The following is a 27286-nucleotide window of genomic DNA, read 5'->3' on the forward strand; positions in this document are numbered from 1 at the left end:
AGCAAAGACGCGAGGAAGATTTCTGCTACGGCGCCCGGTCTGCGATGTTCTGAAAACGCGCACTGAGACGCTCGCCCGAGTCCGCTGCCCGACTAATGTCATGACGGTTTAGTCTATGAACTTGTCGATACTATAGATACTGGCAAGTTCAGTGGAGTGGAAAGGCAGCGGTAAGAAGCACATTTAAAGAAAGCATGGTATATGGTCATGTTTGTGTTATTAATTAATGAACTGGATTACAAAAAAGGAGCAGCGGGAAATTGCACGCTGAGAACGCCGATAAACATACAGTGCGACGCAACTCGAGAAATAGTATTGAAAGATCAAAGAATTTAGAAAAAAAAAAGATTGAATCGTCGCGACGGCACATCACAGTCCCGTAGGCGTCGAAGTCTGTACAATGAAATTATTTTTGAACAGCTCTGATAGCGCCAACGCAACAATGGTTGCCTGTATACTGTCAAATGCTCATATTCTGCGGCCTTGAGCTCATGGCACGGTGCGAAAATGCGCGCCGGAGTAAGCGAAACAGTGCGCGGACAAGCATGCAGACGCGCAGTCGGTCGCTGTGAATCTGCGTGATCGCTGCATTGAGGCTTCATTCTATTACGCTCCATTTAGTTATACAAACACTATAAGAACATATTTCACATAGTTTGCTCTCAGCGTTTACCTACCTTTCACGCAAGAAGCCGGTTCGGGAGACTCCATCGCGGCAACCGCGCGCAGTGGCGTTCACTGTACGTATTCGGTAAAGAGATAGCGGCTGTAAACGATTGTGTGCTTTCAGTCTGCCCAAGATTATTATTTAGACAGTAAGAAACTTCTTTCGTTTCGAAAGTACTTACAGAAATGTCCGGGAGAGCACGCGCGCGGTGTTTTCAGTGAGCGCTGACAGCAAAACCTATGAGGAGCGCGCCACGTGATCCCTCATACTACGCCAGCGAGGCGCTTCCGATAGAGGGCGACTCCGTAACTCCTCGCCGCCAATAGACAGACGCGCGCAGAGAGAAGAGAACGAACTTTGAGAGCGACCGGCGAGCAGCCGAGCGCCGGTGAAACTGAAACTTTATTGTACGTGACTTCCACGCCGAGGAGGCCGGCGCTGTGAACATAAACATCCGCTCGTTGTGCAGACGCTCACGGCGGCGGCGGTGGCGGCGGCGGCGGCGGCGGAATCGGATCCACTACAAGGCCGCTTGCTGGGCCCATGGAAAATAGGAACATACGTGGAACATAGCAATTCTCGGGAGGTAGCCTCTACGAACGCTGGAGCAGTACGCAGCAGGCCAGTCAACCACTATAGGCAAGCATGTTCAGTCTGTACTGGTAATTCGGTACGCCTGTATTGTCCATATTTTCAAGCTTGAATGTGGCCTCCTAAAAATTTCACAATGTTTGGATTCTGAAACGTAAAGAGGTAAATCGTTGTTCACGAAGAAAGCTCATATATAAGCTTAGAGGTATTTTCACTGTTTAAAACTTTCCCTCAGAACTCTACGTAGTAGGCAACTGGCATTCAAGCAGCTTTTCTACAGCAAGAAAAAAAATTGGCCTCTCTGTTTCGAGCATTGTGTTAAAGCAAGCAATCAAAGCAAGCATAAGATTTTGCTAATACAACTCGTTCAGGAATACAAAAATAAATTGTACCTTCACGCTTTCCTTGTGCTTTCTTATTCTGGTCGATTAATTTAGTTTGTAACGGCTCCTATTAGCATGTTGTAAAATTACTGTATTACACTTTAGGCACCTGACTCACTTAAAAGATTGGGATGCTTGCTTTTGTTTACACTGGAGCAACATTTGCTCTATTTGCAGAGATTTTTGGTAATCTGGAGGTTTCAACCCTATCTGAACATATTGCGCTGAAGCAGGCCGGATCAAACGCATGCCAACGAGATTGGTCAATAGTTGCGAAAGTTTTCTACTTTACGCTACCCACTGCGAATACAAAATTCTAGCGTTATATTTTGTTATTAGACAAACAAATGTTCTCTTGATAACGTATTAATGTTTGCCGTGGGGCAACGCCGCCACAGTACGCAATGCAGCGGATTGATTCAAGCTTCTTGATGTTGATTCACAGGATACAAACAGCACGAGACTGAGGACGTGAAAGTAGACAACACCCATGCATGTTAAAATTTTATGGTGCTACTCACACTGGTCACGGTAGCTCCTAAAAAAATTGAGGCCTCGGGTTTTACGCCTCTCGAAATATTCAGTGGCATTCGGCACACAATTACAGCACACGCGCCACGACGAACGAAGCAAGGCAGCGTTAAGATTGAGTTTGACAACAAAGTTTCTTTTCCGCGCTCAGTAAACGCACACAGATCATATGCGGCTTCCTTCAGGGGCAGGCGTGAGTTGTCGAGTTGGTGGTTGCTGCTGCGTTTGATGCGAGGATATGGCTAGGAACCGGCAGCGCTTATGTGCACTTACGAAAAATTTGCACAGATAATTTTTTCGCAAGCAGGCGCTAAGCAAGGGCAGCTCGAGGACCTCGCTGCGCTGACGCGACGACTTCGGTGCAGCATGATTCCGAATACTGCATATGTGATGATGGTATAGACATATAGGCTTGTTTATAGATCACGTGCTAATTTGTAGTAGCACTGGCCGAACTACGCGGACATGGAAAGTGCGTAATTCACTCAGCCAGCGGAAGCGATGGCGACAGGAGGCACGCTGAACTATCAGCGCTCTCTAGAGGCTGAGGCCGGCGTATCGCCGAGACAGCGGCGCAACCGGAACCGCCATCTACCCGAGCCTGCTGCCGCTTTCACACGGCTTGTCAAGGTTACCTTGGGTGCGGCGTTTTTTTCAGGAGCCCGCTTCTATCCCGCAGCGGCAGCGACGGCGAAAGGACGCAAGATGAACTACTCGCTACAGGCTTTGCAGGTTGGTTGTAAGCGTTTTACATATAGCGTACGCGTATGCACCATTAATGTCGTCACTGTTGCTTCCTTGTGTTTTGCATGCATGTAAACTGTGACAGTTTCCTTGTTTTGTTAGTTGTGCGATTCCTTCTTTGCTTCTGGGCTCAGGAAAAGGCACCTTTGTGGTATTGCTTTGGTCCACAGGCTCTACAACGTCTATATATACTGGGGTCTGACTGTGAAAAAAATATGCTTAAAAATTTATTGCAGGTGCCTCTTATAATGCATGCACATCTGAATTGTTTAAGAAGCTCAGAATCTTGATACTTGATTGTTGCTACGAGTACCAGCTATTAGCGGTTTTTATATATGGAATACGTACAGAAAGAAGGTACATACATTGTAGGTAAGTTATTTGGCTTACAACTTAGTCCAGCCTGTCGTCTAACTCGGCATACAGAGAATTGGCATCTACCATGTCCTCGTGCAAATTATGGACTTCAACCTCTTGCTTTCTGTCTTCCAAAGATGCTTAATAGGTGTAAATTAACAATTGAGAACTTACATGCTTTATAAAAAGTGCGTCAGTTATGATGCTGTGTTTATTTCAGTAATTATAAAACATCCAGTTTTTGTGCTATGCAGATATTTTATTCATTCATTGTTGTGAAAGGCCCCACGTGTACGTTTATGTACCGTTGTTTTCTGCTGCCTGTGCTTGTTTTGTATTGCTTTAGGGATGAGGAGGCTCGTCAAGTTGGCTTTATGCAGTTTTTTTCCTCGTCCTACCCAACCACAAATGCGCATTCCTCATGTATCATGTGGTTGAATAGATAAACTCAAACACAAGACGACACACAGCCCTGAACGACCAGCTACGAATAGCTATGAACTTGAGCCATGTCTACTCGCGCTGAACTTAAGGAATCGCTGTTGCGCAACCCAGAAAATTTTACACTTCAAAGTGTTTTTAAATTGTGGAACACGGATACCATTTGTCCCTTTAAAGACAGGTTAATAGTGTCATAACGCACAGCCACTTTTTTATTACAACATAGGAATTGTTCCGAGCGTACCACTGAACGTGGAAGCAAGAAACACTGGGCATTGCACCAGCCGCATCGTTTAAATTGCAATCGCGTGAAAAGAGCCATCGGAAAATCGCATTGTGATGCATGAAACTACACCAATCTTTTTCGCTCCAGTCGCGGCATGTTACACAGCCTTTATCCACCCTTTTTTTCGTATCGGGTAGGTTTCTAGCCGCTTTCCTGGGGCGGTCTCTGAGATAGTGCAGTCTAAGGATGTGTGCCAATCCAGATAAGGACTAACATGGGCGCTACCGCTACCGGTGGTATCGGTACCACTGGTTTCACCGTCGACTATCACCACACGGTAGCCTTCTTTTTTTCCCTCGTGGCAGCTAGCGTTTTAAACCTTGTTGTTGACATGCAACGCCTCTGGTCGAAGGTGCAAACACTGTCACTTGAGGTATCAGTGGCCTCTAGGAATAAACTAGATGGCTCATACACCCCATTCTTACCCGTAAAATCACTCAGGCATACTGTCTTTACAACAAATATACGTTGAATCGCCTTCTAACAGCTTTTCCGGCACGCGTGTGGTGCCAGCCCTGAAAATCGCCTGTGGCATTTAGCATATTCATAGTTCTTCACCTGGATTACTTGAAGCGGTGGACTTGCACGAGATATCGAGATACATAACGCACTAGATAAGAAAAAATTACTTGTTAGGTTTTTAACTAACTACAGTATTGTGCTTAGTGAATGTTTATGAAATATTCAATTATGAAAGAATGGAAGGTATAGCCATTCCTAAAGAATTCTAAGGATGACATGGGTTTACAGATATGTGCCTTGAAACTGGGGGGAACAATGCGCTGTTGTTTCATTGGGTTATTTAACGAAACTGCTTGTTATGCATTGACTGGGGAAAGCAACTGGAACGCCCAGGCATTCATGTATTTGGTCGCACATGGGGGGGGGGGGGATGAATATCTCGAAAATCGTGCTACCTGGGAAATCAGTTCCAAGTGGTCACGACGCCCTTTAGAATTCGCCGGCTAGGTCAACTCAAGGACTACAACCACGTGATCTGCCAAAGACGATATTGAAAATTTTTTTCAGTCTAAATTTAAACCAAATCCCGCAGTATAACGCAGTTTTGTTCTAAAGTGAAACCGTTCACAGCGATGCAAAGCGAAATCAAATTCGTTTTTTTTCTGTCTTTTTTTTTACACTACGGCATCCTCACGCCAGTCATATTTCGTGCTCGATTACTGGTGCCAAACTGCAGAGCTTTCTAGGTGTCACTTTGCTTTGGTTTCTTGTACAATACGGGCCACGTTAAGCTGTTTACGGCTTTGACCTGCACCTAAGTCTAAATACGCCAAATTCGCTGCCCCGACGAAAATGCATTCGCAAATGACGGGAATCGAACCAGGGACTTTGTGGTGAGCAGCGGTTCGCCGCGGCTGGTGCAGGCGATGTACAAAAGGCAACACATTACGCATAGGAACACATGCGCTAAGCACAGGCGTCTGTCGGAATCACTTGGACATGGAGCTGTTCTGATAAATTAGGTCCACAACAGAGCCGGCATTCGGGGACGTCGGCATTCGACGAACTCGTGCTTATCAGTCTCACTTTTTATTCAACTGCTCAGGTGAGCAAAGAATAGGGCTGGGCGATACTCGCAGACTCAATAAAGAAAAAAATTCAGCTAATTTGATAATATACCGCCTCTTTAGTATTTTTCAGCACTATAGGCCTACGGATAAGCGCACGTGGGCCATAAGCCTACCCTTTCGATGGTGCAGTTTCGAAGGTGCAGCCGCTGTCGACTTTAAAGAGCCGCAGCCAGGTTCAGAACACTGAGACTTGATTCACTTAGTGAGGTTTATCCCAGCTGTACGTATATTTTCATCATTATAACTTATAGTCCACATCATAATGAAAGCGTCTCACAGAAATATCTGTTCATTGCAGCTCTTTAGTCCTAACACTTTTCAAGTATAGACATAATTCATACATGATTATTTTATTTCACTTTACTTCCTTTAATTACTCTTTGGCATTTCATCGACGCAGTGTCCTAAATATGTGAGATAAAATGTGCCTAAAATTACCTATGAATTTTCACGTTGCAGAAATAACGTGCACTTTTTGTGGCTGCCAAGTGCAGCTGTCACTTTAGAAATACCACTGATGCATGACACTGGTTGTTAGCTATTTTTCTAATAACACTCGGAACATGCATGGTCATTGTCGTTGGAATTCTCACTAAATTTTCAAGTATTGTATAACGAAAACAAGGCTGGCAAGTGGTTATTCGTGTTCAGGCAGATTAGATACATTGCTCTCAAACAATAATAAGAATTCACTACAATGAGCTAAATATTTCTCTGAGGTGGGTGAAAAGACGCTAAAATATTGCGCGAGCTACTCCCTACATAAGTCCACGAGACAGTAAACCTTCCCGACAGTAGGCTTCCCGACAACTGGAGCGTCTGAAACCTTAATGTTTACCGGGAAACGCTGGCCGCGAACGCTATGCACGAAGGCGGGCTTTTTAGTAGAAACAAGGCATCTTGCTTGGGGCGCAATGTGGCAGAGGCCAGCGCCATCTGGAGGACTTGCAAAGAATCGGGCGCGCCAATTTGCGCCGGACGACATACTCGCACGCCGGCGCGGGCAAATGTCGGACGCCGTGACTGGTTTATGCATGGTAGAAACGCTGGAACAGGGGTTTCATTGAGTATTCACGTAACAGAATGATGCTTTCTCGTATAATCAAATCACAATCCGACACTATCATGTCTGTAGGTAGTGTGTAAGTCGTACTTTACGATTTTTCTACGTATTTTAGATTGAGCAATTAAATTAATTCAGTAACTTACATGCCGCACATGGAGGGCCTGGGATATGGGTGGTTCAAAAATCTTTTGGCCGAAACTACGTCTGACACCGACGCCGGAGTTTCTGCGACACGGGGTCATTAACGAAATCGCGTTAATATGAAGCTTCCGTGAAGTCTGGCAACGAAGGCTTGTTACGTCACATGATCATCGCGATGGCTTTCACACTGCATGTTAGGTCAACTGAGAAGCTTGTGAGACAACAGGGAAGTTGATAGTATCTAGTGCACCCTAACAATAACAATAAAACAAAGGAACGGCCCGTCATTAAAGACATTTAGTAAAAAGTACTAAAGCACGTCATATCACGAACGTAAGCTCATCACCGTCGAGTGTATCACATATGTCTTGAGGCCAAAACATCAACGATAAGAGCGTCACCCATCTTAGGAGGCCACACCATCAATAGCAAGGAGACGTTCGCACCGAGATAAATGCTTTGCCGTATACATTCCTCCAGCAATCATCGATGCCATAAATGAGCACTTGGATACCATTGCCCGGATTTCCAAGAATGCCGGACACCACGTACCACATGTGCGGATTTGCGAGCGGCCTCAACTGGCGGCCCGTCAAATTCATGCAGCGCCTGGAGACCACCAGAGTCTGCCGGCTTTGCGGGGTCGTGCCGCAAAGCATAGCCGTGCTGCCTTGTGCGCACTTGATGTGCGGCTCTTGCTTGGACGGATGCGCCAGTGAAGGTGGCCACGCATGTCCACTGGACAAGATCTCGTTCGTAGCCGAGTCGGACGTCTCTTGGATAGCGTTTCACCAGAAGCACATGGAAAAGCTACAGGTACGGTCAGTCTCTTCCTCATTATCATTTTTATCATCCTCCTACTCCTCATAAGCGTATTCACTGGCATCATTATTATAATCATCATCATCATCATCATCATCTTCATCAATTTATTCACTTCAGGACGACGCTTCTCCTAACGATTACTCATTATTCATATCCTGCGATCAGCCGGCTCCAGTCAATGCCTGCAGATTTCATCAGCAGATCAGATCATCCTATCACTTACCCCTGCTTGCTCTGTCATCTCCACGCTCTTAACCATATTGTTTGACACACAACCTCAAACCCCTCATAAAGCAGAGCCTTTGCAAGAATTTATTTAGGCAGTGAATAATCAACTACAGATGTTCTTCTACAGAGTCCACAGGATGACAGTTTAGCGAAGTTCAGTAGTAGGCTTACACATTTTTGTCGGCAAATTTTTGTATGGGTCCTGTTCGACCACTGCAATGGGTTAGAAGGCGTGATTCTCTACAAACATAATAGGGTGATAAATTGATGGTGCTGTGGGCATATGAACCTCCTCGTGAGTGGGACAGGGAAACAAGAATTGTTCCTTGCGAGTGTTATAGAACTTACTACCTTCGGAAGAATGCAGACCTAACGGCATTCTCTTTTTTTTTTAACGCGTAAAGGTAAGCTGCTGGAACACCCACAACGGTTGCGACTTTGTGGGCCCAGCCGGGGAGCTGCTGGATCATTTTGAGAAGCGCTGTTCCTTCCACGCCACGAGGTGCCCTCGCTGCCGGGACGCAGTGCTGCGTAAGGACTTGCCGAGACACTACGAAGCTGGATGCAACGGGGTCGCGTCGCTGCAGCTGAGCGTTGCCTGGCACGTATCCTCAATCGACGTGGCCACACCGAATGCTAACGACGAACCGGCGGTCGACTGCTCTTGCCACGACATGCTGACGTCCATCCAAGGCAGGGTCAACGACCTTGCCGAGACCGTGTCGAGACTCAGCTCCAGACAACTTCAAGAGGAAGCGATTGAGACGGACTCGACAACCACCCGGGGCGCAACGAGAGAGCAGGCCGCGGATACTGTGCATGACCTAACGCTGCTGCCGGTAGCCGCGGATCTCCGGGCTCTCGTGTCAGCGCTGAACGAGATGAAGGTCGTCGTCGCTGAGGGATTCCGGAAACTGGAACGAAAAGTGCGGATGGAGGATCTCCCGGCTGGCACGTCGCCAATGCAGCACTCACAGGCTGCCGTCACCAGCCGGCCGGCAGACGGTGGACAGCCTCCCCCGTCTGTACTCCTCGAAATGCCGGGCAGTAGTGCAGGACACCACAACTTCCAGAGCAATGACGCTGCTACAGAACTCATTGTGGTTAGCTTGCTGTACAAGCCTTGTGAGGTGGTGGCGCAGCTCAGTAAATGCAGGTTGTTCTCTTCTGCTATCTACCTGGGCAATGAGAACACCGGTGTGAGCGTGAGGTGCTACATGCGAGGGAACGCGAGCTTCGTCGCAGTCGTAGTTGCGGTTAGCAAGCCCGAGAACTGGAAAGTGCGCGTCGTCCGGCCCTTGCGCGTTGAAGATTTGAGTTCGCCGTACTTGAGGATGTGGATGCCTGGAGAAGTTCCAGAATTTCCGTACGGCTTCCGGGACGTACTCTCTGAACCTCCGGAAACCAAATTGTGGTGCCTTCTTGACACGATCACCCTAGCTAGAAAAATGATACCACACGGAGGATTTCAAATAGACTTTTCGGTGGAACTGGAACGGTGCGTTTCCCTGTGACATGAGAGAGTGCGAAACGCTGAGCATTCTTAAATAGATGTTTGGTGTTCGCGCGAAAGCAACCGTTCCACTCGATCGGCAGTTATTCTTTCTGGGAATGCAAACGCACTGTTAAATGAAAAGTCATATTGCAATGATAAGAAATGTTTGACACCAACACTGCAAGTTTGCAGGAAGTTGAAGAAAAATCCCGGACCAGGATGAATTCTTTACTTGAGAAGCTTTCTTTCTGACAAAGCCCTATGGGCCGCGCGCGCCTATGTAGGTTCATGCTATGACATAGGCGGACGTCAATTTCTCGCTTTCGTAATCTTACCTCCACCTTGAGAGCTTCCGCAGGACTGATTGACCTCATTCAGTGGCCCAGTGCTTAGAGTTGTCGGTTATTTCGCCCTCGCTCTGCGATCTGCTAGCCTCCTGCTTAGCGCAGATGGTAGAGTGACTGCCCGGGAAAGGCGTGGGTCATGGGTTCGTATACCTAGCAAAGACGAATTTATTTTGTGTCAACTGCGTAGTTTCCTTTCTGAGAAACCCGTGTGGGTGTTTTTTGTAGCTTCATGCGACAAGACGGCCAGATGTCATTTCTTCCCTTTCAGTCTATCATCGCAATCATCATCATGATAATCATCAGCCTATCTTTAAGTCCACTATAGAACGGAGACATCTCCCTGAGATCTCCAGTTACCCTTGCTTTGCGCTAGCGACCCCAACTCGCTTCCGCAGATGTCCTAATTTCATCACGCCACCTAATTTTCTGTCGCCCCCGAGTACGATTCCCTTCCCTTGGCACCCATTCTATAACTCTAATGGTCCAGCGGTTATCTAACCTTCAAATTACATGGCCTGCCCAGCTCCGCTTTTTTTCTCTTCGTGTGAACTATATTATCCACTACCCCCGTTTACTGTCTGATCCACACCTCTATCTTACTGTCTCTTAATGTTATCCCTAACGCCTTTAGTTCTAATGCTCTTTGCGCGGTCCTTAACTTGTTCTCGAGCTTCTTTGTTAGCTTGCGAGTTTCCGCCCCATATGGTAGCACCGGTCGAATGCAATAATTATTCTCTGACTAATGCGTGATTATGGCAATGACAACACGTATAGAATCTGTCTCGTGCGCAAAGGGAGCGAAGCGTGGCGCGACTGGCTCGCTGATCTGGAGATCGCGAGAGCCAGCGCGAGGGTGACGTGTGGGTGCGATTAACAGCTGGGCCGCCGCTGACAGACCTTCCACACGACGCGCCAGACTCTGGGGCCATCTCGTACTCATCATCGCTGCACTACGCGTTTCTTTTCACGGTTTCGCCATGCCGCCCTCCACATTCCACCCCATGGTTCCACTTTCCGCCTCGCAGTTCCACTGCAGCCTACTCTAGGCCTTCTTCGCGCTTTCATCCGCCGCTGCGCCCGTTCCCTCGGTTGCGCCTATAGGACTACACCGACGCCCTCCGCAAGAACGGGCGCCAAGGAGCTGCGCTCTAAAGAAAGCCAAAATATCGCAATATAGACCCAGCATAATAGCACAGTGCCGCGAAATTGGATGAACGCTCCAGTCAACAGTGATGAGTAAAGTGCACATTGTACAATTCAATTATGCTTCGGGCACGCGCTACGCTTCGTTTGACGCCAACGCAATCTATGCATGTTAAAGACATCTGAACGAGTTTCGTTGGCTTGGGACGGCCATGAGTGAATCTCATTTGTTACCATGGCGACCGCCGTTAGCAGCTAAAAACAAGGCATCATGCAGTTACGTTTACCTTTCCCGACAAGAGGAACGTAGATGTTGCCCAGTTTGAATAGCAAGCAAGATATGTGTAGTGCAGCATACAGGTGAGACTTGTCTTGCACTAGAGCGCACAGGGAAGGATGTCAATTGTGGCACAAGGTCGACTGTCTTCCTGTTGTTGCAGATAAGGCATGTGCTAACTTAGCCGGAATAAAAAACGTTTAACAGGAATAGCGCGAGATTTACCACGGAAAATAGAAGGCTTAGAAGCTTCTTAAAACCTGCTTTACTTGGATTATCTTGTAGGTTGTTATGATTCTTTGCAAATGCTTGGCTTCACTCATATTATTATAAAATATGAAGACGCCAAATAGACACACACAAGAGAAGAGAGCGGGACGTTCTCTTGTCTTGTGTGTGTGTTTATTTGGCGTCTTCAAATTTTATAATGAACAGCTACCAACTAGCCGAACAAGAAGTGCTTTTGTGCACTCATATTACTTGTGCAAAAGGCTATTGTTATAGCAACAGACATATTTATATCGACGGACTTATTTTACAGTAGAGTTATTCAGCGTAGTTCTATAACACATTTTTACGTCGTTACTGTAAAAGCTGAAGCCAGATTTTTTTTTTCTTGTCGCGGAGGATTCTTATGTGTCAATAAGGGACGTAAAGTGTGGCACGTGGGCTTCCTTACACTGCACCCATTCAATATATTCTACCAGCTGGAAAAAGTGTCTTGCCATAAAGACCTTTTCTAGCAATATTAGTAAGGAAACTGTATATTTTTGTTCGCACTAGAATCGAATTGCATTACAAATACATTAACAGGGCAGCTTTTATGTGTCTCTCAATGTAGAATCAATTAGGCATCGCAAATCTTCTTGAACACAGAAACTGTCTTAAAATACTGTTTTCAGTATTCAAGAAGTTTTGCAATGCTAGAGATAAATGAAGTGACGAGATTCATTCCAAGAAAAAAAAAAGCCGCAATGTTGGTCGGAAGGTGAAGCATGATTAACTGGGATAGCAAACTATTAGACAACTATACGAATTATTAAAACTAGTAGTTTTCTCGGCCGCACACACTGCTGTAGATATTCGCTTACTAATTAAATTGACGAGCTTAGTGCCGCGCCTGCACTGGGGAACATTACCACATCTCGCATCGATGACCGCGGACAATCGTTATCAGGGCGCTGACGCGATGAAGACGCGGCAGCAGCGGCGAGCGAAGTTCCCTTTCTGCGGGCTCTCGCTTCAACGCAAACCAGTCGCGCCAGAAGCACGGCGTAGGGTGCGTAGCCGGACAGGCGGCTCTGGCCTTCAACGCATGCTACGGGCCTTCGCTAGTGCTTCCCCTCTCCTATTGCAAACGCTGCTGGCTCGACGACGGCGCGCTCACACAACACCGAAATTCGATAATAAATAGCCCGCTTGCGAAGCGGATGTTACGTGGTATAAGGGAACCGAATAGCACAGGGCCAGGCAGGAATAAAGCTTCGCGTCAGCCTGATTGCAAAAGCACGCAGGGCATCGCAAGGTTTACTTTATTATTAGTGTTGTAAACTTCCTATCTTTCACCTGATAGCGACGTGCCTCGAGCGGCCTTTACGCTATGAAATTGTCGCGGTACGTTATGTCATTTGGCCCGCCGTGCTTGCTCAGTGGTTATGGTGTTGGGCTGCTGAGCACAAGGTCGCGGGATCGAATCCCGGCCACGGCGGCCGCATTTCGATGGCGGCGAAATGCGAAAACACGCGTCTACTTAGATTTAGGCGCACGTTAAAGAACCCCAGGTGGTCAATTTCCGGAGTCCCCCCACTACGCCGTGCCTCATAATCAGAAAGTGGTTTTGGCACGTTAAGCCCCATAATTTTTCTTATGTCATTTGAGTCGCGGTTTGAGTCTTCCGCTGGCGCACGTTGTTTTCCTGTGCTTCGTCGCGCATATAACGGCTTGCGAGATCACGAACTCTTCCGCTGTTGAATGGCGGTGCGGTAGGACAAACGAAACGAAAATTTTCGTTAGTTGAGCGTAAATGTTCGCACGAGCTGCTCTCATGTTCCTAAAGACGTAGCTCCGAAACGGGGCGCAGATGTCAGCTGAGTTTGCTGTCATATGACTTTTGTAGTCCTGTTTTTCTTTTTCAAACATTGTTCCCGGTGACTTTACCGGCCATCCGTTTTTTTTTTTTCGTATGTGATCATCGGAACATGCCATGTAGTGCAGAAGATCACACCAAAGCCAAAATATCCCCAGTTGTACGTTTGATATGCTAAATGCGTTAACAGGTTGTCGCGAGGAGATATTAGGAACTTCAAGTGAATAGTTTGACGTGGTATAAATATAACCAGCGTGCGCCGTGAATGCATTGAAATTCGTTTAGTTGTTTCTGAGCGGGAACTTTTATCCAAGATGATCCTCGCAAACGAACGTCTATACGTGAGCATCTGCAGCGCGTGTTGAGCAAACGGCAAATGTTCACGCCTATTTGTCAACAAGCGGCGCATATGGCGAAAAACTGTATTGCGGGAGCTGAAGCAGACTACGTGCGAGCACTCTCGACGTCTGCGGTTGGTGACGCTAGAGGGAAGGAAACTAATCTAGCGACTGGTGTGGAGCTACTCGCACTGTCACCATCTGCACTAGTGGCGAAACTGTCTCCTTTTCACATCAACAACGGAACGCTGTTATTAAATCAGTCGGCTCTTCTGTGTATTTTATTGAGTGCGCGATAACAGAGCGCCCATCAAGCCATAAGCTATCTAGGGCTGCCAAGACATTGCACCCGCCCCAGGTCATCGCCAAGGTAGAACGCGGCCAGCCACGCTTATCAGCGCCATGCGCGTCCTGCCGCCTCCCCCACCCCCTCCCTCCGCTCATAGTTCTCGCATCTACCGGTAGGCGCAGTGCACGCGAAAGCGTGGAGATCCGTGAAACCACCGAGGAGATCTGGTTTAGGTGCGTGGCATGAAACCGTATCATACGTCGCCGGCTCCCAAATGTTAAAAAAAATATATTTATTTTCTCATTCTTATTTGTTTAATTGCACGATCATTCGCAAAATTCTGCGGCCCCTTTCCATGTAAGAAAACTCGACCTGCGAGCGTACTTATTTGTATAAATGGTCGAATTTTAATACAATGAAATTTCAGTATAACGAAGCAAATAGGCGATTTTAACGAATTTGCTATATCGAGGTTTAACTGCACATACCGGGTGTCCCGCGTAACTGGAGACAAATGTTGAAAATATGCAATTGCCACGTAGCAAGACAGGACCACGTAACTTTTTTTTGCCGTCGCTTGGGCATATGAAGATTATTTTTGGAAACGTCTTTAACGTTACTTGGGAAATGCTGTACATACGACAGTCAACGCATCAAACTGTAATTGGCGGGTGGTCTTAGCTGTCGCGCTAAGGGCAAGCGTTGGCATATATGTCTTATTGGTTAGCATACAAATGCCAGGAATGCAAAATGTATACTTACGCGTGAAAAGTGGCGTCCGGTTCTATCGGCACCATGCGCGACTTTCGATGTATTTCGTATTCCAACTATGACGCTCAATAGAAGTTCCCGAACTCTGCTATGTTCAATATTTGGCTCTTATAGAATAGGAGGCAGCTTATATTCTGGCAGGAAATGTTAAATGAGCAAGAGCAGACCACCGTCAAAATCTATGACATCACGACAAGCTCGTGCAGGAGCTTGAAAGCGTCGTCGCCACGAACAGCCATGATTTCTATGACTTCTCGCCATAGAAAGGCGTACCAGCTTCCTATATTTACATTTTCTATCGCCGTGATTTTTGCCCTACTTACTTTCCAGAGGTTGGGTCGTCAGTTAAAAAAGAAAAAAAGAAGATAAAGGAATTGGGAATTTATGCCCGAAGGGAATCGAAGCATTGACACCTATAGCAAAGTTGAGCTTTGCTCTCAAGCTTCTCGGGTGGTGTTCTAAGAATGCTCGTGGGCGACCCGCTGGCGCGAAGCATCAGTGTGGCAGAGAGAGAGAGAGAGGCAAACAAGAAGGAAAGTCAGGGAGGTTAACCTAGGTCTCGCCTGGTTGGCTATCCAACACGCGGGCAAGGGAGAAGGAAGCTGCTGCTGTGAACAGCACCCTCGCGGCTACCAGGCGTCTCTGAACGGCCGCGTGATGAGGGCAATTGCAAACGTCTCACTGTGGCACGGAAGCTCCGCAAACCTCAGGAAGTCGGCATTGGTCGTGGTCGAATGTCGACGCGTGCCGCCAGCGCTGCTTCCACCACTGGCGGCATACCACTGGAAGTAAAGCAAACAAATAGACTCCTTCATAACGTCCATGGTAAATTGCGCATTAGTTGAAGGAGACTTGGGCGCAAGCGGTGCTTACCGCCGCTGCACACCATCGTCATCATTTACAGAACCGTCACCTCATTGTCCTCATGGCCACACATGCATTCAGCAGTGTCGCGTCTCTGTGGCTTTTTCCACCCTACCGATATGCGATTTCCGCATATTTGCCTCATTTTGCATTGACTTTGTTCTGCATGTGTGTATTCTTTAGCTTCGGGTGTCTTTTACAAGCTGCGACTGCAGATGTTCTATTGAAATAAACTCTTCTGTGCACCTCAATTAGGGCTTTGTTGCGACTTCCTTGCACAGGATGAAGGAGAACAGAAATATTATGAAGGTCCTACGTACTGTTGAAATCGAATTTACGTGGCGCATTTTGCAGGTAGCTGGCTATGGCATCGACTCGGTGACGATGCGCCTCTACCAGCTCTTTGACTTTCTCGATGACTACGAGCGGGCGCTCAATGTGGACATGCTGAGGCTCAGAAAGAACGTGGGCTTGCCTAACTGCTCGATTATGGTGAACACGTTGCTCTTCCGATGATTTTGCAATAGCATGTATTACCGCATAAACTCGCATAACCATATGCTTTCAATTACTGCCATCATAATTAAAGAATATTCTTAGATATGAGATGCAGCTGCTTGTTTATTTAGTCCATGCGGTAATTCATTTATTAGCACATGTGTGCGGACTCACCGAAAATTCTACACTGCCGCGCTCACACGAACTCAGCCTCGCGAATCGGTCCGAGGCTGTGTAGCTCTTGAGTGAGTTCACTGACCCGTTTATAAATTACCTGATATGAAACTTTTGTCAAGCGCGGAACTAAGCAAACAGTGCTTAGGGGGTATTGTTGCATTGAATGAAAATAAGGACAAATATACAGATTGCAGTTAGTTTTACAGAATTTGTCTTTGCATTAGACCTTCGGCTCATGTGGATTTCAACATGTGCACGGAATTTGCATTATGTTTTGTCTCAATACTGCTGTCTATTTTAGCTTTAACGGGTGGTCGCATTCTGAACATTGCCACACAAAGTTGAATAAATGACAGCGGTGCAATATAGTGAGAAAACAACAGCACTTACATCACCGCAAGTACAACCAGAACCTGATACAAACTCCTACGCATAACACGACGCTCATGAATGCTGAATACATGTGCAGACGGGATCGCAGTTCGGCCCAGATGGCCACCATCTTTCACAAAAAAAAAGAAACCAGACCAACACCACAGTGAGACCAAGGATGATCAGGCCGCTTGCCGGGTCCATGGGAAATAGGAACATACGTAGAACCTAGCAGTTCTCGGGAGGTAGCCTCTACGAACGCTGGAGCAGTCCGCAGCAGGCCAGTCAACCACTATAGGCAAGCACTTTCAATCTGTACTGGTACTTCGACAGGCCTGTATTGCCTATATATTAAAGCTTGAATGTGGCCTCCTCAAAATTTCACAGTGTTTGGATTCTGAAACTTGCAGAGGTGAACCGTTGTTCACGAAGAAAGCTCATATAAAAGCATAGAGGCTATTTTCGCTGTTAAACACTTTCCCTCAGAACTCTACGTAGTATGCAACTGGCATTCAAGCAGCTTTTCAACAGCAAGAAAAGGAATTGGCCTTCCTGTTTGGAGCACTGTGGTAAAGCAAGGAATCCAAGCAAGCATAAGGTTTTGCTAATACAATTCATTCAGGAATACTAGAATAAATTGTACCTTGACGCTTTCCTTGGGCCTTCTTATTCTGGTCGATTAATTTAATTTGTAACGGCTCCCATTAGCATGTTGTAACATTACTGTAATACAGTTTAGGCACCTGACTGGCTTAATAGATTGGGACTTGCTTTTGTTTACACTGGAGCAACATTTGCTCTTTTTGCAGAGATTTTTGGTAATGGGGAGGTTTCAACCCCATTGGAACATATTGCGAGGAAGCAGACAGAATCAAGCGCATGCCAAGGAGATTGGTGACTAGTTGCGAAAGTTTCCTACTTCACGCTTCCCACTACGAATACAAAATTCTAGCGTTATATTTTGTTATTAGAGAAACAAATGTTCTCTTAATAGCGTATTAATGTTTGCCGTGGGGCTACGCCGCCACAGTACGCGATGCAGCGGATTGATTTAAGCTTCTTGATGCTGATTCGCAGGATACAGACAGCGCGAGACACAGGACGCGAAAGTAGACAACGCCCATGTATGTTAAGATTTCGTGATGCTACTCGCACAAGTCACGGTAGCTCCTAAAACAATTGAGGCATCGGCTTTTACGCCGCTCGAAATATTCAGAGGTATTCAACAACCAATCACAGCACACCCGCCGGCACAAACGAATCAATGTAGCATTAAGATTGAGTTTTACAACAATATTTCCATTCCACGCTCAGTAAAGGCACACCGATCATTTGCGGCTTCCTTCAGGGGCAGGCGTGAGCATTCGAGTTGGTGGTTGCTACTGCGTTTGATGCGAGAATATGACTAGGAGCCGGCAGCACTTATGTGCCCTTACGAAAAATTTGCACAGATATTTTTTTTTTTTCTCAAGCAGGCGCTAAGCACAGGTAGCGCGAGGACCTCGCTGAGCTGACGCGACGACTTCGGTGCAGCCTAATTCCGAATACTGCATAGGCGATGATGGCATAGATACATAGGCTTGTTTATAGATCACGTGCTAATTTGTAGTAGCCCTGGCCGAGCTACGCGGACATGAAAGGTGCATACATATTTTATTCAGCCAGCGGAAGCGATGGCGACCGGAGGCACGCTGAACTATCAGCACTCTCTAGAGGCTGAGGCCGCCGTATCGCACTCGCCGAGCCAGGGTCGTTACAGTGGCGCAGCCGGAACCGCCATCTACCCGAGCCTGCTGCAGGTTTCACGCCGCTTATCAAGGTTGTCTTGGGTGCGGCGTTTTTTTCTGCAGCCCGCTTCTCTCACGCAGCGGCAGCGACGGCGAAAGGACGCCCGCTGAACTACTCTCTGGAGGCTTTTGCAGGTTGGTTGTAAGCTTTCTACATAAAGGGTGTGCATATGCACCAGTAATGTCGTAGCTGTTGCTTCCTTGAGCTTTGTATGCAGGTAAACTGTGACAATTTCTTTGTTTTGTGAGTTGCGTGATTCCTTCTATGTTTCTGAGCACAGGAAATGTGACCTTTGTGGTATCGTTTGTATAACTGATACCAAGGAGGATAATATCTCGGCTGGCTTAGGCGGCGCTGTGAAAGCTCTTGTCGAAAAGCTACCGAACACGTCAAAGCCATAGTGAAATTCTTAGCTGACTCGGAGGAAAACCTTGATACTTATTCAACCGAGATAACAGCTGAAGTTGGCAAGGTCGCTTCTTCGAGCACCTAAATACGAGCTGAACTCGCCAGCATTGGCGAATGTGCGGGCTTCATGAATGAGTGCTTTGAACGCTTTAAGGCACACGTTCAGGTATTTAGTCAGGACTTGACTGTGGCGAAGGCTGAGAGTTCGCAGCGCTGTACGGAGAACGAGGAGTTGCAGAAGGACCTGGAAGGAATTGTCAGACAGACAGACGCTCGTCGTCTCATGACTAAGAATGATCCCTTTTTAATGTACCGTCGGGAAATATATGCAGCCAGAATGGTCACATGACTTGTGTGAGAACTGGTCAAAGGAAATAAAAGCGCTTATCTCAGCGCGTGTCTGTGGCACAGGCACACAAAGTGCGTATCGGGATGACGTCACAGGAAGCACATAAGGAGATCTTCTAGATTAAGCAGTACACTATAAATATCAGTGTTGAAGTTCAAAGCCTTCCACAGACCACGAATGGGAAACTAAGGAAAACTGTCGCTAACATTACCAAGTGCTTAGGAAATGATTTAACTGATAAAGCGATTGGCATCGCTCATCGTGTATTGCCCAAAGATGAAAAGAAATCAGATGTGGTCGTCAAATTTCCCTCTAATACCGTGCGAGACAAACGGTTGACTTCAGTAAGAAAAGCTAAGTTCGACACCAGTCATCTTGGCTTCGACACAAGTGACCCAATATATATTGGTGAGCATTTTTACATGCAATTGAAGGTTCTGCTCAGTAAGGCCCAACAAGTAAGGTGTGAAAGAAAAAGGACATTTGTGTGGGTTTCACAGTACAGATTAATCATCTGTCTTGCATGCAGCTTGCGATGTTGATTTTGCTCAAGCAGTCGAAGCCATATACGATGTATTTCGTTACAAATAACTACAGTGTTTTCATGTCCATCTGAACTATACTCGCACGTAACCGAACGGTGTGACAGCCGTTTTGTTTTCTCCCCATTAACATTGACTTTCTCGAAAGGAGAGAATTTCCTTTTGATGCTTGAAGTGTTCGATTTCTCATTTTGTTGTTATGAGGACAGAGACTTGGTGCCGCCGTGGAATCGACGTAATTCATCTTGGTGGATAAGATGTGGTTAACCAGAATAGAAAATCCATAAAGGGTGGCGGAGTATGCTTACATGTGGAGACACGATTGAAGTATGAAAGGGATCGCTCTGTGTACCGATGACGTAGAAGCTTTAAGTTCGAAGTATCAAAAGTATGTGTTTATAATAACGTATTGGCCTCAGATGGTAAGATTGATTGATTTATTCAATATCTATGAAACTTTCTTTCAATGTCAATTCAATCTCAATTACACATTACTGTTCGGTAGCGACGTAGACATGTTGAGCAACACATATAAACAGGCTTGATCTCAAACCCTTTTCCTTCGATCTTTATTCCAAGTGTACTTACTATGACAACCCACAGTAACACTACTTTTTGCACTCTCCTGGACTTGTTAATCGCAAGCAGTTCATGTCATCCAATGCAAGCGGCAGGGGATCTCAGGTACGCGATGAGTAATCATTTGCCCCTACGTTTACTCATTCAACTATTTAAATGAAGCAGTCATGCTACCCCAGTCACTCATTTTCAACAAATAAATCTGTATATGCTGTCCTGTTTCAGAAAGGAAGGTAATGCAATAAAGTGGAACAACATTTATCATGTTTTTGCGCTGATCTCGTGCATGATTGATTTATTGATACTTTCTGCTCTGTGTACAGAAAACACTTTCCTTATAAGGCCTTAAAGAGGCCAAGGGGGCCGGCAAACTCTGGCTCACTTCTACGATAGCTAATATAATTAAAGAAAAGAGTAGGTCAAATAAGGGCTTTCTGGTAGCACAAGTTATGAAAGTACTGAAAGTTTTAAGGTTTGCAGAAATAGACTTACTCAAACACAAAAGCAGGGTAAACGTAATTATTACTTCATGATGTTAGATGGTGTGATTGACACTAAACACGTCTCGGAAGTAAACCTAATTCTGTCATTTCATCTAAAAGAGAATCCGGTTATATTGGTGAGCAGTTAATGAAATACGCAATAATACACTATAACTCAACAAGTTTAACGAGCACTTTGTTTGATTAGTCGATAGCCGCCACAATCAAGATTCGTTAGGTCCCTTGCCTCCCTCCCTTAAAAGATTCGTTATTTGCTCATCCAACAGACCAGCAAGAGGTAATTTATGTGTTTCAAAGTTAAAAAAAAAATATTACTCTGTTAGACCCGCTATGTTACGGCATTCGCGGTGTCATTTTAGCTCTTACAAAACTTATTCATTAAATCTGCATCCGCGTGTATCGATTACCCGAAAGCTATCATTATCTAAGCATGCTAGAAATTGCGTACGGCAAGGAATATGCTGAGGCCCCTTTAATTGGATGTTTTCATTGGTGATATTGTAAGAGTTGACAACTCTGTAAATTGTTCTTTACGGGGATGACACAAGTCTATTTTTCTGGTGAAACCGTTGACGACCTTGTTGTATTTGCTAATGAAGTACTAAAGAAAATGTATCCATAGACTGTAAAAAAAGCGTTCTATACATAAATTACTCTGGAACTAAGGCTGTACTGTTCCGAGCGACATCAAAATCCTGTGAACCATCTCAGAAATTTTTTCTTAACAGTAATTAAACAGAACTTTCGCCACTCGTAAAAACCTCCATGTTATTATGGGATTATCATACTAATATATATTACCTTTACCTCAAAAACGTTTAGTGTACAATACCCTTTTTTTATTCTCCTCTGCATGATCATCATATGGTTTGATCCACAGACTCTAAACCACATTTTAATAGTCTGGTCTGACTGAAGAAAAATGTCTAACAGTTTATTACAGCTGCCTCTCATAATGCATACACCTCTGAATTGTTTAAGAAGTTTAGAATCTTGAGAATCGATTGTTGTTACGAATACCAGCTTTTACCGGCTTTTATATCTGAAATACGTAGAGGCAGTAGGTGCATAGGCAATCTAGCTGGCTTGTAATTTAGTCCAGCCTGTCTATCGACCTATAGAGAACTGGCATCTACTATTTGCTGGTAGAAATTATGGACTTCAAGCTCTTCGTTTATGTCTTCCCAACATAGCTAATACATGCTTTATGAAAAACTGCGTTATTTAATATGAGGTGTTTATTCCAATAATGATAGAACATCGAGCTTTTGTGCTATGTAATTGTTTTATTCATCCATTGTTGCGAAATAGCCCATGTGTGTTTATGTACTGTTGTCTTGGGCTGTCTGTGCTTGTTTTTGTTTTGCTTTTGGGGTGATGGGGCTACTCAAGTTGCCTTTATGCATTTTTCCCGTCATACATAACCGCGAATGCTCATTCCTCATGTACCATGTGCTTAAATAAATAAACTTAAACATGATGCGACACACAGCCCTGAACGACCAGCTACGAATAGCTATGAATATGTGCCATGCCTCCTCACACAGAACTTCCGGAATCATGTTGCGCATTACAGGAAAAGTTTAAACTTCAAAGTGTTCTTAAATTACATAACACGGATACCATGTGCCCCTTCTTAAATACAGGTTAATAATGTCATAACGCGCAGGCACTTTTTATTAGAATAAGGGAATCGTGCAGAGAGTACCACAGAACTCGGCAGCAAGCAACCCTGGGTGTCGCACTAGCCACATTGTTGAAATGGCGGTCATGTGAAACGAGCCCTTTGAAAATTGCACTGCGACGCGTGTGACGATAACGATATTTTTTTTTTCGTTCGAGTAGGAGCACGTGAAACAGCCTTTGTGCATTTTTTCGCATTGAGTATGTTTCTAGCCTCTTTCATTGGGCGGTTCCAAACATAGTGCAATCTATGTGTACCAATACCGAAGAAGACTAACATGGATGGTACCTGTACCGCTGATAATATGATGCGGTAACGTTGTTCCTGTTATCAGTAGTACCAGTAGTATGGGTACTGGTGGTACCACCGCGGTCTACCACCCCACTGTAGCCTTCGTTTTTCTTCGTGATAGCTAGCGTTTGAAACCTTGTTTTTAAGACGGTGCGCCTTAGGTCGAAGATGCAGACGCTGTCATATGAGATTTCGCAGGCCTCTCAAAGTAAGTTATATAGTTGACCCACCCCATTCTTAGCACAAACTCACACAGCCAGACTGCCTTTCGGCCACCACAAATGGAGGTTTAATCGTCTTTGAACGTGTTTTCTTTTGCGTACTTGCGGTGCCGGTCCTAAATGTGGCCGGTGGCAGATAACACAATTGTTGTCCTTCAGGTGGATTACTCGAAGCGGTGGACATGCACGACATATCGATATATATATATATATATATATATATATATATATAACCGACTAAAATGAAAAAAAAATACTCGTTTGGTTTTTAACTAACCACATTATGGCGCTTATTGAATTTTTACGAATTATGCAATTATGAAAGTATGCAAGGCATAGCCATTTGGAAAGAATTCAGAGGAAGACATGGCTTTAAGATATGTGCCATCAAACTTGCGGTAAGAGGAGATAGGGATAAGAGGGAGGCAGGGATGTTAACCACTCGAGTTCGGTTAGCTACCCTGCGCTGGAGGAAGGGAGTAGGGGAATAGAAAGAAAGGACGGACAGAGATAGATGGGACAGAGAGAAGTCCACGAACAGCACTACAGAGTCAAACTCGTACAAGCTAGACGTTCTCAGGAAGCCCAGAGTGCCTTTAGTGCATTCTGAACCAATGATCGGTGGGGACGGTGCTCTAGTATTGTCTGTTCACTCCGAAGAGGATCATCTACTTTCCTGAATGCGTTGGTCATAGATTGTGTTTGTGCTTCAAGCTGAGGACCATGGCGGAATAGGTGGTCAGTGCTCTCTTTGCAGCCTTAGACATCACATGCAGGACTGCCAGTCATTCCGATGAGTGCTGAATAAGTTTTCGTGAAGGCAACTCTCGACGACAACCGACACGGAAGAGGCATTTGATGTCGGTGCAGTCCGGCCGGAGGTCTGAGTTGCAGCGAAGGGTTGAGTCTGTGCAATATGGTGCACCTCGTATGTGCGGTGCTCCACTCAGCTAACGAGAGTGTGCATGGTAGAACAATGAACCATCTCGCAGCGTCTGTCATTGAGAGAAGAATGGGGATGCAGCGGTATTCTTGTTTTGACGGCTGAGCTGCCTTATCTGCGTCATCATTTGCTATTTATTTATTTATTTATTTATTTATTTATTTGTTATGCCTCAAAGGTCCCTGAATAGGACAGCACTTGAGAGGTGACATGACACTGCATGACGGGTTACATGACACCGAAATGCCCTGATATCCATTGAAAAGTGATATAATGACCTTTTTTTCTCAAATGAGGGATGAGTTCCACGATTTCGCATGTCAATTGATCGTGAGTTCCATGTCGGAGAAATGACTGTATACATTGTAAGGCCAGCCTTGAATCGTAGAAGACTGCCCATTTTTGAGGACTCTCTGTGTTGATCGCATGAAGCGCACCGCGGAGAGCCGCTAGCTCTGCAGCTGTAGACGTAGTGATACGGGAAGTCTGGAACCGCTGTGTTATTCGCCTTGTTTGTACAGCTACAGCGCCAGCCAAAACTGGTTAGGTCGTTGAGCCATCAGTATAGATGTATATGCAGTCGCTGTATTTCGTGCAAAGAGTAGCAAAGTAAGTTGCTTGAGTGCAGGTAACGGCAAGTCTATCATTTTCTGAAGTCCTCGGATTGTGAGGTTTACTTGAGTACGGCTCACACACCATGGATGAATCGAAGGTTTTGCAGCAGGTGCGTACCGTGAAGTAAGAGAGGCACGATGCGTGAAGATAGTTGCACTAAATATCGTGAGGGACTTTTCTACTAAAAGACTTGCGAGGTAGTGGGTGGGGCGAACTGTAATGCGCACACACATTTTTTCAATGGTAATGTGTGTTCCTATAGTGGAATCTTGAGCGATTGTTATAACTTCTACCGTTGACGCGCTCCGCAGTAGACTAAGGCATATCCTGAGGGATTGGGCTTGGATACCTTGGAATGTATTCAGGTTAGTTGTGCAGGTGTTTTGACTGCCCGGTGGGCTATACCGCAGGAATCCAATAAAGAGGACCCTGTAGAGTTGCAGCAAAGATAGTACTGACACACCCCAGGTCTTTCCAGGGAGCACCCTAAGCGTATGGCAAATTCTCATCAGTCTTTTCTCACTTAATTCACATGAGGCGCCAGGAGAGATTTCTGTGACCACTCCCAAACATCTGTGACTTGTGTTGTACGAGACCAGCTGCTCGTAGATGGATATCACTTATGAGACATTGGTTTCCTGGCAAATGCCACTACTGCACACTTTTCACGTGGTATTTGAAGTTCTTGTTCTTCAAGCTACGATGATGTTAAAGTGCCTGCCTTCTAAAGCCGCGTGCGCAGCTGAAGTCGTGTCACACCCGATGTGCGAATACAAATGTCGTCGGCATAGATGGAGAGCCGCACGGGGCATGGAAGGATGTCGGCGAGTAAAATGAGCGTTAAATTGAGGAGCGTTGGGTTCAGTACTCCACCCCGAGGGACCCCATGGTTACTGTAATGCAGGGAGGTTAGGCCATCTTCTGTAAGTGTGGAAAATGATCTCCTTTGCAGGTAGCTACTAATCCAGAAGCAGATGTTGCCGCCAAGTCCTACTGCCTCTAAACTGCTGAAGATCACTTCGTGTGTTACGTTATCATATGCTCCCTTGCCAGGTTCATATTCCAATGGCGGCCTGTCCGCAGCCAGGGTGCTAAGAATCACTGGCTGCGGACAGGCCGCCATTGGAATATGAACCTGGCAACATTTAACGCTAGAACGTTATCTAGTGAGGCGAGTCTAGCAGTGCTATTGGAGGAATTAGAGGGCAGTAAATGGGATATCATAGGGCTCAGTGAAGTTCGGAGGCCAAAAGAAGCATATACAGTGCTAAAAAGCGGGCACGTCCTGTGCTACCGGGGCTTAGCGGAGAGAAGAGAACTAGGCGTCGGATTCCTGATTAATAAGAATATAGCTGGTAACACACAGGAATTCTATAGCATTAACGAGAGGGTGGCAGGTCTTGTTGTGAAACTTAATAAGAGGTACAAAATGAAGATTGTACAGGCCTACGCCCCTACATCCAGTCATGATGACCAGGAAGTCGAAAGCTTCTATGAAGACGTGGAATCGGCGATGGGTAGAGTGAAAACTAAATTCACTATACTAATGGGCGACTTTAATGCCAAGGTAGGCAAGAAGCAGGCTGCAGACAAGGCCGTGGGGGAATATGGCATAGGCACTAGGAATATCAGGGGAGAGTTATTAGTAGAGTTTGCGGAACAGAATAATATGAGGATAATGAATACCTTCTTCCGCAAGCGGGATAGCCGAAAGTGGACGTGGAGGAGCCCGAACGGCGAGACTAGAAATGAAATAGACTTCATACTCTGCGCTAACCCTGGCATCATACAAGATGTGGACTTGCTCGGCAAGGTCCGCTACAGTGACCACAGGATGGTAAGAACTCGAATTATTCTAGACCTGAGAAGGGAACGGAAGAAACTGGTACATAAGAAGCCGATCAATGAGTTAGCGGTAAGAGGGAAAATAGAGGAATTCCAGATCAAGCTACAGAACAGGTATTCGGCTTTAACTCACGAAGAGGACCGTAGTGTTGAAGCAATGAACGACAATCTTGTGGGCATCATTAAGAAGTGTGCTATGGAAGTCGGTGGGAACTCCGTTAGGCAGGATACCAGTAAACTATCGCAGGAGATGAAAGATCTGATCAAGAAATGCCAATGTATGAAAGCCTCTAACCCTACAGCTAGAATAGAACTGGCAGAACTTTCGAAGTTAATCAACAAGCGTAAGACAGCTGACATAAGGAAGTATAATATGAATAGAATTGAACATGCTCTCAGGAACGGAGGAAGCCTAAAAACAGTGAAGAAGAAACTGGCAATTGGCAAGAATCAGATGTATGCGTTAAGAGACAAAGCCGGCAATATCATTACCAATATGGATGAGATAGTTCAAGTGGCTGAGGAGTTCTTTAGAGATTTATACAGTACCAGTGGCACCCACGACGTTAATGGAAGAGAAAATAGTCTAGACGAATTCGAAATCCCACAGGTAACGCCGGAAGAAGTAAAGAAAGCCTTGGGAGATATGCAAAGGGGGAAGGCAGCTGGGGAGGATCAGGTAACAGCAGATTTGTTGAAGGATGGTGGGCAGATTGTTCTACAGAAACTGGCTACCCTGTATACGCAATGCCTCATAACGTCGAGCATACCGGTATCTTGGAAAAACGCTAACATAATCCTAATCCATGAGAAAGGGGACGCCAAAGACTTGAAAAATTATAGACCGATAAGCTTGCTGTCTGTTGCCTACAAAGTATTTACTAAAGTAATCGCAAATAGAATCAGGAACACCTTAGTCTTCTGTCAACCAAAGGACCAGGCAGGATTCCGTAAAGGTTACTCAACAATATCTCAACACTATCTACTCAACACTATCAATCAGGTTATA

At 45.7% G+C, this 27286-nt stretch overlaps 1 protein-coding gene across 3 annotated transcripts in view; it reads left to right on the forward strand.

Moving 5' to 3' along the window:
• Positions 1–27286, forward strand: part of LOC135920950 (TNF receptor-associated factor 3-like) — a 47124-nt gene that overhangs the window by 11848 nt on the left and 7990 nt on the right. Inside the window, exons 3-6 of one of the 3 annotated variants that reach the window (XM_070540383.1) lie at positions 1137–1306; positions 2831–2904; positions 15817–15954; positions 18360–18431. Coding sequence is in view for 2 of the 3 variants with exons in the window: in XM_070540381.1 (XP_070396482.1) it covers positions 7298–7615; positions 8257–9366 (1428 nt within the window). In the remaining variant the exon portion in view is untranslated. Of the gene's footprint in view, positions 1–1130; positions 1307–2830; positions 2905–7279; positions 7616–8256; positions 10497–15816; positions 15955–18359; positions 18432–27286 lie in introns of those variants that run through there. The other 2 variants (XM_070540381.1, XM_070540382.1) reach the window with 2 other exon arrangements.

Source organism: Dermacentor albipictus, chromosome 6 (genome assembly GCF_038994185.2).
Source record: "Dermacentor albipictus isolate Rhodes 1998 colony chromosome 6, USDA_Dalb.pri_finalv2, whole genome shotgun sequence".
NCBI lineage: Eukaryota > Metazoa > Arthropoda > Arachnida > Ixodida > Ixodidae > Dermacentor > Dermacentor albipictus.